General features: G+C 40.7%; 1 protein-coding gene across 7 annotated transcripts in view; it reads right to left on the reverse strand.

Moving 5' to 3' along the window:
- Window positions 1-16,359, reverse strand: part of MTUS1 (microtubule associated scaffold protein 1) — a 206,426-nt gene that overhangs the window by 38,268 nt on the left and 151,799 nt on the right. For 6 of the 7 annotated variants that reach the window (XM_030564301.1, XM_030564297.1, XM_030564300.1 and 3 more), the window contains one exon: window positions 1,437-1,503. In XM_030564301.1, coding sequence (XP_030420161.1) covers window positions 1,437-1,503 — 67 coding nt within the window. Of the gene's footprint in view, window positions 1-1,436; window positions 1,504-2,559; window positions 2,738-16,359 lie in introns of those variants that run through there. The other variant, XM_030564304.1, reaches the window with a different exon arrangement.

Consider the following 16,359-nt stretch of genomic DNA (forward strand, 5'->3'; position numbering starts at 1 on the left):
TTGGCAGACAAACTATGAAGTATGCAACCCCAGTGTACTCTATTGCATCTAGCTGATGAAGTTGTGCGAAGAGTACCCTAAGGGCAAGTCTACACTTAACACTGCACCCAGGCAGCTGTGCTGCTGAAGTGCTTTAGTGAAGATGTTCCAAGAGCACTCTCCTGTCAGCTTAGTTAATCCACCTGCTGCCAACATAGCACTGTCTACTGGCAGTTAGGTTGGTATAAAACTATGTTGCTCATGGATGGGGATTATTCATTATTAAGCCCTGACCTACACTACAGAATTTCTTCGGTATAATTAATAAAAGTAAAGGGCAGTAAAGAAATAATTTGCTCAATTGTGTACAACACCAAAGAGAGACTGTTGCAGAAAGCTTAATTACATTTTTTAAAACTGTAAGTTAGATATAAGCAGTTGTGACAGATGGGGAAGCCATTTCCTGACAGTTAATGGTTGGAGAGAGTCAAGGGCCCAAGGAAAGCTAAGCTCTTAACTCAGTTAGTTGGTAGCTGCCAACAAATGCCTATCCTATCAGTCACTACTGGAAAATAAGCCTTCAATAATGCTGTTGCTGCAAGTAACGAGAGCTATACACACTGTTAACTTTGACAGACCATTTACAACTTTCGGGTCCTATTTTCACATTACTTTCTAACTTTTCAATAATGATGATGATGTATCTGAAACTGACACAGAGGTGATTTGTGTTTTCAGAATGCTATGGTCGTAGGTTATGACAATAAAAATGTGCTGATACTGTATAAGCATTAGATCCATTTGCCTCAACTGCAGTTACATTTTCATTTCAAACACAAATCTCTGAGCAAAATACCACTTTAAGATCAAGGCAAAACAAACTGACATCACCATTAAACACAGTTAAATGCAATTTCAAAGTTGGCAAAACTATCCCTTGCACATTACAGTTCATTTTCAATATTCTAGCTGTCCACGAAGATGAGTTCTCAAGCATTTAATCTCATGAGATTTATGGCATTTCCTTCTAGTAATTTTACACTCATTTGCCCGCAAGCCAGTAAGAGAAAAAAATAGATTTGTATGACACATTTTAGTTTTAATAGACTTTTGCTAGAAAGTGTCTTTAGAAACCATTTACAAATAATTTAGGTATCAAACAGGAATATGCATACTGTAAGACATCCCCCCCCCACTTTGGAAAGTGAACGTTTTGGTCATCAGATACATGCTTCCTGAGGAGGCCCTGGAGGCTTAGTCAGATCAGCGCCAGGAATTCAGTGAACCCAGGGTCATGCTGTCAAGACTCCAGAGTAATGCAGCATTTAAGCATTTGAACAGAATTCAGCCAGGGAATTAATGACTTCTGTAACAATACCATGACATCTGTCTTTACAAAACAACTCTTGCCGCATTTCCTCCCCTCCCCCCTAAAATTGGGGAAAATAACTTCTTACCCAGCTCTCCTCTAAGGCTGAGGAATTCTTGAGATAGCTCTTTATGCTGTTTTAGTGCTTCCTCCCTCTGTAAAAAAAAAAAAAAAAAAAAGAAAAAGAAAAAAGAAAAAAGAAAAAAACCCACATTTGGTTACTAATGTTTTGAATAGAGCACCTTCCAATAATTAACTCACATTATCTGTAGGAAAACAAGGCAAGAGTGAGAAGCCAAGAAATGAATCATTTAGGGTAACAGCTTTGCTGTTACAAACACACATATGTTCCTTTGTTGTTATGGAAGTTATTCTTTAAACAGCCTCCCTAGTTTTCCCAAGTTAACAATCCAATTAAATCTTAGTTTGCAGCAATTAAATGCTAGTATTTAGGATTCTTCTTCCCTCTCATGGGTGTAACTGTATATTGATCCACAAAGTTTCAACTAATGCATGCATAGGACATATGATGCATGCGTCTTTCAAACACAAACTTAAATATTTATACTATGATCTAGTCATCATACGTACTTTGTGCTGAATGTAAACAAAACTAAACTTTGCTAGAGGCTCAATCTTCTATGAAGGAAAGGTAAAATCCACTTTTAAACTATCGCCATTTTTTCATTAATAGATTTTATACATTCAATGACTGCTAAAATACTCAGATTTAACTTCTAGCTTTAAAAAAACAGAATATAAAGAAAATATATAAAAATATAGCAAGTAGTGCTGGCATTCAGGAAGACTAACTAGAGCTTTTTAAAGCAAGAATCAGCTTGTTATTCAACTTAAAAGCTAGGAAAAAAAATACTACCTCTTTTGCTCCTTATATTCTGCCCATAACCGAAAGACAGCCAAAAAACCTGAAACTAGCTGCTGCATAGAACACAGTCTAAGAATCAGATTCAAGGAGGACAACCCACAGCATAACTACATTAAAGGTATTTCACAGCTCAATGTTCACTTCATGAACAGAATCCTCCAGACGCAACCACTGCTGTGGAGAGCATAATGTTGCAGAGATCATAAGATTCAGGCTTTCCCATCAGGAATTGCTGCTGGAGCCATGTCACCTTCCCTGCAGTCAGCCACTGCCGAAATTCCCTGACATTCTTCCAGAAAAGCACTATAAAACAAATACTAATTACCCTTGTTGCAGCACATTGAGAATAGAGGCACATTTTGCTGCTAGAGCAGCCCATTTTCCAGCTTCTGTCTCTCCACTTTTCCCCCTGCACATGTAACAGGGTATACAGGTGGTACTGGCAACACCACAAACCAAACTGGTCTAGCTAGATATAAGACACTACTAGGAAGGGCTCCATTGGACCTTGCTTCAGCCTTACTTCAAGCTTTGCAGGTTACCGTACTTCTTGTACTGCTCTCTCCCAGCAGAGGCAGATATTGCAGCTTCTGCACTTGGCACAAGCAGCCAGTGATTACTTAAAGCCACAGCCCTTCATTTATGAAAAGCAGACACTAGACTGATCGATTGCCACTTACTCAAATATCAGCTGGTATGGTAAAGGAAAATCTAACCTTCTCCATGGATAATGGGGTGTATTTTTAGCTTTCTGAAGTAGATATACCAGGCCTTCACTTAAATTTGTATACACAAAAATAATTGACCTGAGACCTGAACTGGATAGAAAAACAAAATTATGCACCACTGAGAATGCAATGTAAACACTAAGTTTAACATGATGAGTACCCAAACTTGCATTTCTAATGAACCCATCACTTGCAAAAAGCCTCACTGTGAACATTGTCTCCTTTGCTCTCACCTGTCCTATATTAGAAACATAATACAGTTGTATAAAACCATTCAGATTTTTTTTGCAGTAGCAACTACACGAACATCTATGGTAGTTAAATACAAACATTAACATTGCCATGCTTAGAGCCAGGGGTGGAGAAGTGCTCACAGAAAACCCCACCTTTAGAATACATTTCTCTCCTATTTATTCCTACTGCAATTTAGTTTAGGACTCTTGATAAGAAACCCACTTGTCAGATTACTTAATTAGAGGATAAAGGAGGTGGCAAATATTCCTTCCAAATCTCAATTCCTTGAAACTATGGCCTGGTGTGTGTGTGGGGGGGGGGAGGGGGTCAATGTAAGATATGCAACTTCAGCTACAGAAATAGCGTATCTGAAGTCGATGTATCTTATTTCGACTTGCCTCCCGTCCTCATGTCGCGGGATTGACCACCACGACTCCCCCGTCGACTCCGCTACCGCCGCTTGCCCTGGAGGAGTTCCGGAGTCGACGGGAGCATATTTGGGGAATCAATATATTATGTCTAGACGAGATGCGATATATCGATCCCCGATAGATCGATCGCTACCCGCCGATCTGGCGGGCAGTCTGGACGTACCCTATGAGACATTGATCTTAAAGACAATTAAAGCCCAAAGGAGTTAGATGTAGCCATTAGTTAGGTAGCCATTCATTTAGCATTAAGTGCAACATTTCATCCATCTCCTACTTTGATCACACAGCTGTAATGCCTAGTTTGTTCATGAGTAAATAGTGAGTGTTTTTTCCAAAAATTGTCAACTCATATGGTGTAACATTTGGACTTTTCAAGCAAAGTCCTTCACTGACTATGCTTCATATAAAAACCTACCTACACATTCTCTTCAGATTCGTTTGCCTAAATTATAACAATTTAATACCAAAAAAAAGATTTAGCATATGAAGGTTAGAAGTTTGCTTAACACATCCTCTTTTGATACAAATGGAAAATAAAGTGAGGTTATTACATTGAGCCTAGAGGGACAGGGTAAAAGTGTTGCTGAAGAAGTCTGCTCCTGTCTAGTTTAAATCAAGTGAAGGACACCTATATATGATCCTGAACTATAAGGTTGGCCTTAAATTTAGAGAGATTATGTACTGAGCAGACCGGCACAGCATATGTATACTCACATGATCTATCTTAAAGGCAAAAAAGGTGCAATGCTGTCATTTTAGCTCAATCAAGTTAGCTTAACTCAATTAATTGAAGACTCCTCTTAATGCTGGTTAAGACTCATGCTAACATATTCAAAGGCTTGTTAGATGACTGTTGTAGCCTCATATTAATAAGCATTAGGAGGGGTTTTCTAACTTGTTTGAACAACAGGATTGAAAACTACACTTTCTCCCAATCAAGACAAAACCACAGCCATAAGTTGCTCTTCAGGGTATTAGAATTTCATACTTGTTCAATGGAATTTACCAGGATGCAGTTTTTCCTCAAGAGAAGAGTGTGAGGAAAGGATGAGTCATAGCACTAACATCAGTGTCCACTACAGATCTGACAATTAAATAGTGAATACTGAAGAGTTTATTATCTAAATAGATTTCACGGTAGTGCTGTGTACATAATTAAGTACTATTTACTACTTGTTGAACTATGCAAACTAAGACTTAGTCTACCTTGTATTTTGCTTTCCCTTTTCTGTTTAATTATCCTTGAGGCAGTTTTCCATAGCCACCTTCAGGATCCTTGTTCTCTACTAAATTAAATTTATACTTGCATATATTTGTTCTGTGATTTGTTTTATCCTGAGTGTTTGTTTTTCCTCCTCCCTGCCTCCAATGTTACAAACTTCTCATTTGTAAAACTTCACTCCAATTCTTAGTTAATCCTCTAACTCTGCTTGTGTGACTACCCAGTTCTACTTTCCGGCTACTTTCTCCACCTATGTTTTTCCTTTTTACCTCCATAGGTCTCCAAACTCTCTTGGGCCTTTTCTTGGTGTTACTTCCCTTTCTTCTCCCTTTACTGGTGCTATTTGACTCCTCATCTCCAACCTGGCAGTTTTATCTTCCCCAGCTTCCCAAAGAGACTTAAAAAGCTGTATTGGTACATCTGCACTGATGCAGCTGTGCTGCTTTAGCACTTTAATGAAGATGCTCTAAACTGAGGGGAGAGAGCTCTCCTATCAGCATATTAATCCATCTGCCCCAGAGGCAGTAGTCATGTCGGTGGGAGAAGCTCCTGCCAACATAGCACTGTCTACTCCGGGGGTTAGGTTGGTATAACTGGGTTGTTCAGGGGTGTGATTTTTCACACCCAAGTGACAGCTATACCAATATAGGTCTATAGTGTAGACCAGACTTGAGTCCAGCCAGCTCCGAATACTTCTAATCAATGCTTTTACACCCTTTGCCTTTACATTATGTAAGACGATGTCTACACTGCAGAGCTGTGCTGGCATAGCCTCCTAGTGTAGATGCAGCATAAACCAACAGGAGTTTTCCCTGTTTGGTGTAGGAACATCACCTCTCTGAGACCTGGTCTACACTCAGGGTTGCCAACTCTGACTGAAGCTATTCTGGGAGACTTTTTTTTTTTTCTTCCAACATGATGTAATATCCTTTTTTTAAAATAGCCTATACAAATCCCCCAGATTGCTTTCAGTAGTCACTGGGAGAATGATGCCAATTCCCAGAGACACCAGGTCAATCCTGGAGGGTTAGCAACCCTCTCTACACTAGGAAATTAGGTTGGTATAGATGTGTCACTCAGTGGTTTGAAAAATCCACACCCCGAGTGATGTAGTTAAACCAACTTAACCCTGGGGTTAGACAGTGCTAGGTCAACAGGAAAATTTTCTCGTCAACCTAGCTACCACCTCTCAGGGAGGTAGAGTACCAATGCCAAGGGGAGAACCCCTCTAGTTGGTGTAGACAGTGTCTTCACTAAAGTGCTTCAGTGATGCAGCTGCACTACCATAGTGGTTTATGTGTAGACTTACTCTAAATGATGTTAGCTATGCCAACAAAAGTACTCTTCCATCAGCAAAGCTACTCGACACTTAACATTTTTACTGGCATAGCTATGTCAGCCAGGAATAGGATTTTTTCACACCTCAACCAACATAGCTATGCCAATATAAATTTTAAGTATAGACAAGGCCTGAGAATCAGTATTGGTCACAGGGAGAAGCAATTCCTGGATGGTTAGAGGCAGGACACTCGTGAGACCTGTGTGCCATCTGAAAGGTGAGCAGAGCCTAAGTATACTTCTTGCAATGCCACTACAGCAATGCCACAGGGCAAAGCAGCCAGCCAGCCAAGACTCTGTCTTCCCTCCAAGTTCCATGGGACTGAATGGTTTTTATACTACATGGCAGGTATGCCTTTTATTATTATTTTATTATTTTTATTTATTTATTTTTATTTTATTTATTTATATTTATTATTTTATTATTATTATAAAACACAATGATGCTGAATGAAAAGGAGAGTAAGCACTTCTAAGTCAGCCATATGGGTAAGCAGCATTCTCCTTTGCTAACTGTTTTGGGGCAGGCTAGCCAAGGCCTGCTCGCCTCCTAGAATATCAGGTCCTCACAAAGGGCATTCTATGTACCCACACTGAACTTCCAGGGCCCTAATCTGCCCAGCGTATGCTGGCTCTGGTTAGGTATGTTAGATTTTCAAAAGCACCTAACTGAGCTAGGAACCTAATTCTCACTGATTTTGAGTGGAAGTTGGGCACAATCTACTTGGGTACAAATCCACTCAGTACTGTCACTTGCTAAAAGCCAGCACTGGATTTATCATTCAAACAGTGCCTAGCATAATGGTAAATTTGGGCTTTACCAGTTACCAACACATCCAAATTCAAGTAGCCTGTTTAAAATTCACTGCTGCGAACATTAGCTGAATTGTTGCATGTCAGTTACACTGAAGACAAATAATTAGATTTTCCCAGACACAGATTTATGGAAAATGAAAATTTTGAGAGCACAAGAGCAGAAAATTAAGTAGTACTAGAGCCATGGTTGTTGAACTCTACCAAAACCTCTTCATACATTTATCATCACTAGACCCACTGTAAAAAAAGAAGAGACTTTTTTTTTTTAAGTCTGTATTTAAACAGACAGACAATTTAAGTCAGATAATTGTCAAAGTTTTTCTGGTTCTTTAAAGAATTTCCTTGTTAGTTACAAAACCTTCAAAGAAAACAGACACTAAACATTTGTTTCCAGATGTAGAAAAATAAGGGCTCCTTCTAGTTTCTTTCCAGGCTTTTGTAAAATCTGAATGCAATACTTAAAATGCAAGCATATTAGGTAGATACATGAAACAATAACTAGACCTACCACTTCTGTCATATAGCTTCGTATTAAATGCAATAGCTAGGTGCTGAGGCAACTGTAGTCCTAAACATATGTGGAGTTCTACAAAATAAAACCAAACCTGCAAGACTTGAAACTGAAATGTGATAATATACTAAAGAATATGAAGATGTGATGAAGTTTGAGTGGTCCAATCAAAACTATCATAGGCATTTCAAGTTTTATGCAGTATGACATAGTAGTACTTCAGGGTGGAGCATCAAAGTAGAAATAAATACATGCTTCGCAAGATTTTAATTTAAAATATGACTAAAAATTAATGCAGCAGTTTTAAAAGTCATCTACAAAGAGAAATTAGTTTAGATTTGTTCATTTTTCCAGCTGTTTGGTATTAATGAAAGATCTATGTTTAAGCAAGGATCATCCCACTAAAAAAAACTTCATGGAACACTCAAGTAGTCGTCATTCTAAATTTGTGACATCAGTTATCTCAATGGCAACAGGTAGGCTGTAAGCACAATTATGACCTCATTGCCGGATCAAGTAGGAAGGCTGAATAACTAGTGTCTGTCCTTTTTTCAAACTGATCTGTTTTAATGGCACAAAAATACATAGAAAGTTTGTCCAAATCAACTTTTTTCTTCTAATTTTGAAGGTTGTGTGGGAATGTGAAGGGATTAGGGACTATACCAGAGTATAGTAGTCCCAACTATAGAATGAACAAAGTTTATATAGTTCTATACCTAGTGTGTCTTGCAGCTCTTGAAACTAAAGTCTAAGTCCTGTTTTGCTTTGTGGCATTCCTTGATATGTGTAAAACTAATTCCCTCAACTAGCTATTACAGTTAAAGACTGTATGACAGAAGTGGTAAATCTGGCTTTAGTTAGGCATACCTGCCCAATAAACTATCACTCTAAGTCTGGTACTAGTTACAAGTGCCATGTAGTATAAACTCTAAACAAAATTTTATTTCCTCCTCTGGAAACAAAATCAATTGGAATTGTATTTAAACTGCTAAATGGAAAGTTTCCAAGAATCAGCAATGGAAAAGTTATTTATATATTGAAATGTCTGGGTTTTTTTAATACTCATTTTATATACACGTGTAGTGCTATCCATTTTACATGCACCTTTGGCCACCTCACCCACACTCTGCTCACAAATTCATCTCCATTGGGACTGCCTGTAACATTCCAAACATCTGAGCAGCTTCAGACAGCTGCCATAAAAAAAAACAAAAAACAAACAGCTGCCCAAACCAGGAAGAGAGGTATTCCATCCATGAAAAAGATGGAGTTTTCCAAATTTCCCTCAGAATCACACTAGTTTGAGGCCCATGCTTATAATAGTCTGTACTGCCTGTGACCCAGGAACTTCTTGGTCCACACTGGCAAAGGGCATCGGGGTGCACAGGGTTTTATAGGGATCTCCTGAGTCAGATACATGCATCACAGTTCTCTAAAAGGTGATGAACGAGGTCTCCACCAAGAGCTGTAGCTCGCTGGATATCATGATCATTGCTAAATGTTTGTAAGGATAATATTTAAGAAGTTATACCTTGATGCAGAAAATTATGTTCTTAAGACCTTAAAGGTAAGGCAGGTCACCAGGAGTAACATGTCTCAGATATGTTCCTTTCAGACATGAAGTAACTGATGCTTATCTGCCTGTCTGGTCTTATGGACATTGTATGCCTCTCAATGTATGCCTATTTGCATACTGAGCCGGGGGGAGAGGGGGGAGGGAGGGAGAAGGAGACACTGGAAAATCTAGGGGAGAGGAAATTTACAGGACAAAAAGAGCAAGGAGTGGCCTCTTCCTGACTAAGGACAAAGGATTCTTAGGGGATATCCAGGGGGTACAAGGAAGCACAAAGGATCCCTCACCAAAGAGGCAAGCTAACAACCTCCTTTCATAAGACAAACATGCTAACAGCCAGCCCGGCTATAAAACAGAATCCACAAGTATCTTGTTAATAAAGCTTAGGTTCTAGCATGCATGTTATGAATGTGTACCCCCCACACCCTGTTTTCACTACTTCTACTTGCTATTACTTGAATCTCTGTGGTTGAATAAACACACACAGCACACAACACTTAGATCTGAAACTAAGTGAAGCAGTGATCTGACGTGAAACAGGTAAGCTGGGGGGTACTGTTTCTTTGGAAGCAGTGAAACTAAATACTGAGAGCATCCAGCAGAACAGGGAGATGCTCGGAGGGCTTGAGCTGTTCCTGATGCTAACCAGTACAGAGACAGCAGGGCCTGCAAGGCCTAGAGGGGAATGCTTGTGTTGTCTGTGGCTGCTGGAGTTAGGGGGCTGATGCCCGGCAGGCACAGACAAGATTTCCTCACGCTAAGGTTAGGTGGTAATGAGGTGGCTCAAAACACTGGGTACCTCTGGGATGCGTGTTACCGTCACAGGTTAAAGTTTAATATTGCAACCCATCAGGGCTGGACATGGGAGTTTCAGACCACTTGGTATCTTCCCTTTCAATATTCCAATGGAAACTCTTCTAGCCCTAGAAGGTCCTGTTCAAGTCAAGAGAATATAGGTAAAGAAAAGCTGGCTGGAGGTCATATTTAGAAGTTTCTAAAGTTATGAGTTTGCTCTTGGTAGCCTGCACAGATAACCTCATGGTACTGAGGGATCCTGCCTTGAAAAGCAGACATGAAAAAACAGTACCAATAAAACTGTTAAAATTCTAAATATTTCTAATATATAAAACATGATGTGAATACATGGAGTAGTATAAGGGTTTTATTGACACTTGTTTGGGATGATCTGTATAACACACTGCTTCCCACTTTGAAGCAACAAGGCCATCTCAAATAGGCACCAATATTTTACACTAATGTGGTCCACATTAATGTTGAATGAAATGATATACACATTTCATTCTGTAGTTTTGAGATGCTGGTTGCATCTTGCTAGAAACAGGCATCACAATATTTATATACAGCTGTATTTATCAAATTAAATACCCTTCCTAAAAAGCATATTAACTGTATGATTAACAAATCAGGTCTTGAGACTTCCCGTGTCTTCTCTCAGGGGATTTCAAAAAAAATTTCTTCAGCACTCAATGCTCATAATATCCTGACCATTAAATGTAAACAAAGTTAACTACAAAAACAGAAGTGTCTAGAAGGGCATAAACATCAATATATCAGGACCCTTTCAACTGCTGTAGCTTTTATCTATCACTTCTTGCTGTATTACATCTAATTTGGAATGTAAAATCCTTCAGGTATGGATCTACCAGTTTATTTTTAAGTATCATACACACCTACATTACTCCATAGATAGCATCGAGTAGCAGTTCCCAAATTATGGTCCATGATCTCTGGTGGTCCACAGAGCACTTGCTGGTTACATGGTGCTAAAATATTATCTTCCCTTCTTTTCTGCTGCTAAACCGCACTTGAAGACATCTAAAAACCCACAAAGTTCTTTCCCAATGTAAGCAATGGCTGTAGTCGCTACAGGGATGTTTTACAATGTGGATGGGATATGAAGGTGATCTCTGAAAATCAAAGGTGGGTAAGTCACAAAATACTATTATGATGTAGTCAGCTATGATGAAATTTGATGATCCTTGGCCTGTGGGATAAAGGTAACTGTCATACACAGACAGCATGGTCCAGTGGAGAGGATACTGGTCTATAAAAGACAAGAGAAGTGGGTATTTATTGCTAATTTGTGTGATCAACTCTGTCCACCCTTTTCTGATTTAGTTTCCCTATCAGCACAAAATCGATATTCTTTGAGATACAATGTCCATGTACAGAGTCCACAGTTGCTAAGTGCACATCCAGCGTACACCCATCAGAATGTCCTAGTCAGCAGTATTCCTCAGGGCAGCTTATGACCCCCTCCCTTCCTTATGGGAGGGTACAAAGGGCAGAAGCACCCTGCCACACCCAGTTCCTTCTCCACCACAAGAGCTCATGACATCTAGACTCTGAAGCAGCAAGGGTGGCACATAGGATGTGGAATATGTATATGGACTAACCATCTCAAAGAACATTCACTACTGTACAGGTAGCCAAACTCTTTTTCTTCAAGTGCTAGTCAGTGTGCATATTCCACAGCTGGTGACTCCCCAGCTGTGACCCTCACTCGTGGCAGGGGTATTGGGAGTTTGTGATTGTAGTATTAATCTCCCAAAACCTGCCATACCCCTGGCTGCTTACACCACTGTGTAGTGCTTAGAAAATGCATACACTTTACAGCCAGGTTTCCACTTTGCAAGCATCTTGGCTAGTCAGTCTTGCTAGGGAGACCACAGAGCTGGACTGTAGCAGGACCACCCGGTGGGGCAATTTGACCCAGGCCCCGGGCCCCAACGAGAGTTTTACGGGGGCCCTGGAGCAGGGTCCTTCACTTGCTCCAGGGGCCCCAGAAAACTCTCATGGGGCCCAGGCCCCCGGAGCTTCTTCCGCTCCGGAGCGTCGGTGACAATTCAGCAGGGGTGGGGGTCCTTCTGCTCTGGGACCTGCCACCGAAGTGCCCTGAAGACCCACAGCGGGGGTCCTTCCGTCACTTCGGCAGCAGGTACAAGGGTTGGTCTTCAGTGGCAATTCAGCGGCGGGGGATTCTTCTGCCCCAGGATCCGCCGCCAAAGTGCTGGGTCTTCAGCGGCAATTTGGCAGCGAAGACCCCAGGCCACTGAATCCTCTGGGTGGCTCTGGACTGTAGTCTAGTGGACTGGGCCTGAATCTTGTTGGATGTTTACCTACCTGCTAACTGATAGTATGTTTGGATGCACTGGGCAATCCAGTTTGATATTCTCTGCACAGAGTGAACAGGAGTAGCAGATGGGAGTTTTCTGCAAGGGAGTTCTCCAGGTGAAGGAGGAGAGACTACATGTGGGTGAGTTTGCTGGATGCTAGCTTGCATTCAGTTTAGCATGGTATGCTTTGGAAGCTGTGTACTGCGCCAAGTAACCTGCATGGCTAGGCTGAAAGTTTACTGATGAGAATCTAGCCTATCATTTGATCCTTAATCCCTTTAGGATTGCTTGACAAGCAGGGCAGGGCTAACTGAGGGAGAAAGCTGCCTCTTCAAACCCTCTTAAGCAACCAGAGGAGCTAGCAAATGGGATTTTTTGTGAGAGGATTGAGAGACAGGTACACCTAACATACACACACTAAACTTAGGTTAATCGCCCCCCCCAAACCAAAAAAAAAAATAAAATAAAACATCCCGCAAAATAAAAATAATGGCTGCAGAAGTCTGGGGACTATCCAGTTTATTGCACTGAATGCAGCACGTATGATTGCCTGCCTTGTGGGCAGGTGGCATGTGTGCATATCATAAGAGCAACACATGGCCCTCAGAGACTAAGTACCAAGTCTCTCAGGGAGAGAGAAGTACATAGAGGAGACTTTCAGGAACACAGTTAGTTGGGGATTGGTCCTGTTTTGAGCAGGGAGCTGGACCAGGTGACCTCTTGAAGTCCCTTCCAACCCTGATATTCTAGGATTCCACCCCCAGTCTGACAGTCTATGTTGTTGAGGAGGATGAAAGTTCCTGGGAAAGATCAAACTGGAGCAGACATAAAGATGCCAAAGCTGGGACCTCCTTCCAGATGATGTCATGGTATCCTCTCACACTAAGGATACCCCTCTCCAGGGAAGGAGACCCCAGTTATTAGGAAGAGACAGACAATAGTAATGCAGGGATTTGATTATTAGAAATATAAGTAGTTGGGTTTGTGATAACTAGGAGAACTGCATGGTGAATTGACTGCTGAGTGCAAAGGTTGTGGACCTCTTGGGGCACCTAGATAAAAATAATATCGGGGATAGCCATGTTAGTCTGTATCCACAAAAACAATGAGGAGTCCAGTGGCACCTTAAAGGCTAACATTTATTTGGGCATAAGCTTTCATAGGTAAAAAACCCACTTCTTCAGATGCAACCAGATTGCTAGCATGTAAAATGAAAAAGGTCAGAAGAGTTTATAAAATAAGGGCTAGGGGAAAGCTGACAAGTGCAGAGGAGCGCACAGCTCAGACAGATATTCCTTAGGGATTGGTTTATTAAAGGGGTTTCTGTATATCCTACTAAAGAGAAGAGGATAGACGTTGATAAAATACAGGTAGGAACTGAAGAGAAAGTCAAAAGAGTCCCATTCAATTAAAGCACTTCAAAGCGGGCAACTACACATTGACAAATTTTATAAACATTTGTACACAAATTCAAGGAGTTTTTCATACTAATTCATACTAAGATGGGTGTACCTGAGTGCCTGGTATTAACAGAGGATACATATATAATAGTCATCACAGAAACCTGGTGGAATGATAAGACAGGTACAAAATGTATAGGAATGTACAATGCATACCAGGCACAAAATGTATAGGAATGACAGAAGTAGGTCATGCTGGTGGGGAAGTGACAGTATATGTGAAAGCAAGCATAGGATCAAATACAGTAAAAATCTGAAATGAATCAAACAACTATAGAGCCTCTACGGATAGAAATTCCATGCTTAAATAATAATATAGTAGTAGGGATATACTACTGACCACCTGAACCAAGATGCTGACAGTGATTGTGTAATGATCAGGGAGATTAGAGAGACCCCAAAAACCCCAATAATGGGGGATTTCATCTACACTCAAATGTCACCACAGGATGGGATGCAGAGATAAACACCGTTATTGACTGCTTCTTGGAAGAGCTAGTCCTGGAACCCACACGGGGAGAGGCAATTCTGATTTAGTCCTAAGCAGTGCACAGGGTCTGGTCCAAGAGGTGAATATAGCTGAACCCACTCAGTAATAGCAACCATAAGGTAATTATATTTAATATCCTTCTAGGGGAGAAAATACCAAAGAAACCCACCACAGTAGCACTTAACTTCATTTTTGTGTTGTTCCCCTTTTTGAAGAGGTGAATTAAATGGAAACTAAAAGGAACAGTCACAACAGGGAAATGCTGGCAAGCTGCATGGAAATGTATTAAAAACACCATAAGAGAGACTAAAACTAAACATATACCCCAAATAAAAACAAAAAAACAGGAAGAGTACCAAAAATGCCACCGAGATTAACTGAGTAAAAGAGGCAGTTAGAGACAAAAAGACATCCTTCAAAAATTGCAAGTTAAATACTGAGTGTCATAAACAGATAGCTAAGGGTTAATGTTCTTTTACCTGTAAAGAGTTAACACAGGGAACCAAACACCTGACCAGAGGACCAATCAGGAAACAAGACTTTTTCAAATCTGGGTGGAAGGAAGTTTTGGGTGTGAGTTTGTTGTTCTTTGTCTTGTGTCTGTGCCCTCTCGGCTCTGAGAGTGATTTTTCTATCTCCTGCCTTTCTAATCTTCTGTTTCCAAGTTGTAAGTACAAGGATAGTAAGAGAATAGGTTTATATTGTTTTCTTTTGTATTTACATGTGTGTAGTTGCTGGAATGTGTTAAACTGTATTCTTTTTGGATAAGGCTGTTTATTCATTTTTTTCCTTTAAGCAATTGACCCTGTATATTGTCATCTCATTACAGAGACTATTTTTAATGTCTTTTTCTTTCTTTTTTTTATATAAAGCCTTCTTTTTAAGACCTGTTGGAGTTTTTCTTTAGTGGGGACTCCAGGGAATTGAGTCTGAAGCTCACCAGGGAATTGGTGGAAGGAAAAAGTCAAGGGGAAAATCTCTGTGTGTTAGATTTACGAAGCCTGACTTTGCATACCCTCTGGGTGAGGGGGAGAGATTAGCTCTCTCGGTACTTGTGTTTCCAGGACTGGAAGCAGGGAATCTCCTAGGGTCGTCCAGGGAGGGGAGCCTGGGAGGAAGTAACAAGGAAACAAGGGGAAGGGGTTATTTCCCTTTGTTGTAAGACGCAAGGCATCTGAGTCTGGGGGTCCCCCAGGGAAGGTTTGGGGAGACCACAGTGAGCTAGGCACTGTATAATTCTTAGCTGGTGGCAGCGATACCAGGTCCAAGCTGGTAACTAAGCTTGGAGGTTTTCATGCTAACACCCATATTTTGAACGCTAAGGTCCAGATCTGGGAAGAAATGTTATGACACTGAGGAAAATAGAAAGGAGCATAAAACTCTGCCAAGTCAAGTGTAAAAGCATAATGAGGCAGGCCAAAGAAGAATTTGAAGAGCAACTAAGCAAAACATGCAAAAAATGGGTGGGGGTTTTTTTTTTTGGTAAAGTACATCACAAACAAGAAGTCTGCTAAACAATCAGTGGGACCACTGGATGATTGAAGTGCTAACGGAGCACTCAAGGAAGACAAGGCTGCTGCAGAGAAGCTAAATTCATTCTTTGCATCAGTCTTCACTGCAGAGGATGCAAGGGAGATTCCCACACCTGAACCATTCTTTTCAGGTGACAAATCTGAGGAACTGCCCTAGATTGAGGTGTCAATAGAAGCAGTTTTGGAACAAATTGATAAATCTAACAGTAATAAGTCAGCTTCTATACCAGAGGACTGGAGGAGAGCTAATGTGACACCATTTTTTTTAAAAGGCTTCGGAGGCAATCCTGACAATTACAGGTGGACAAGCCTACCTTCAATACGAGGCAAATTGGGTAAAACTATGGGAAAGAACAGAATTATTAGATACACAGATGAACACAGTATGTCGAGGAAGGGTCAACACGGCTTTTGTAAGGGAAATCATGCCTCACCAATCTATTAGAAATGCTTTGAGGATGTTAACAAGTACATGGACACGGGTGATCCAGTGGATATAGTGTACTTGGGCTTTCAGAAAGTCTTTAACAAGGTCCCTCACCAAAGGCTCTTACGCAAAATAAGCAGCCATAGGATAAGGAAGGTCAGTCCTCTCATGGATTAATAACTGATTAAAAGATAGGAAACAAAGGATAAGACAAAAAAGGGTCAGT

Source organism: Gopherus evgoodei, chromosome 5 (genome assembly GCF_007399415.2).
Source record: "Gopherus evgoodei ecotype Sinaloan lineage chromosome 5, rGopEvg1_v1.p, whole genome shotgun sequence".
NCBI lineage: Eukaryota > Metazoa > Chordata > Testudines > Testudinidae > Gopherus > Gopherus evgoodei.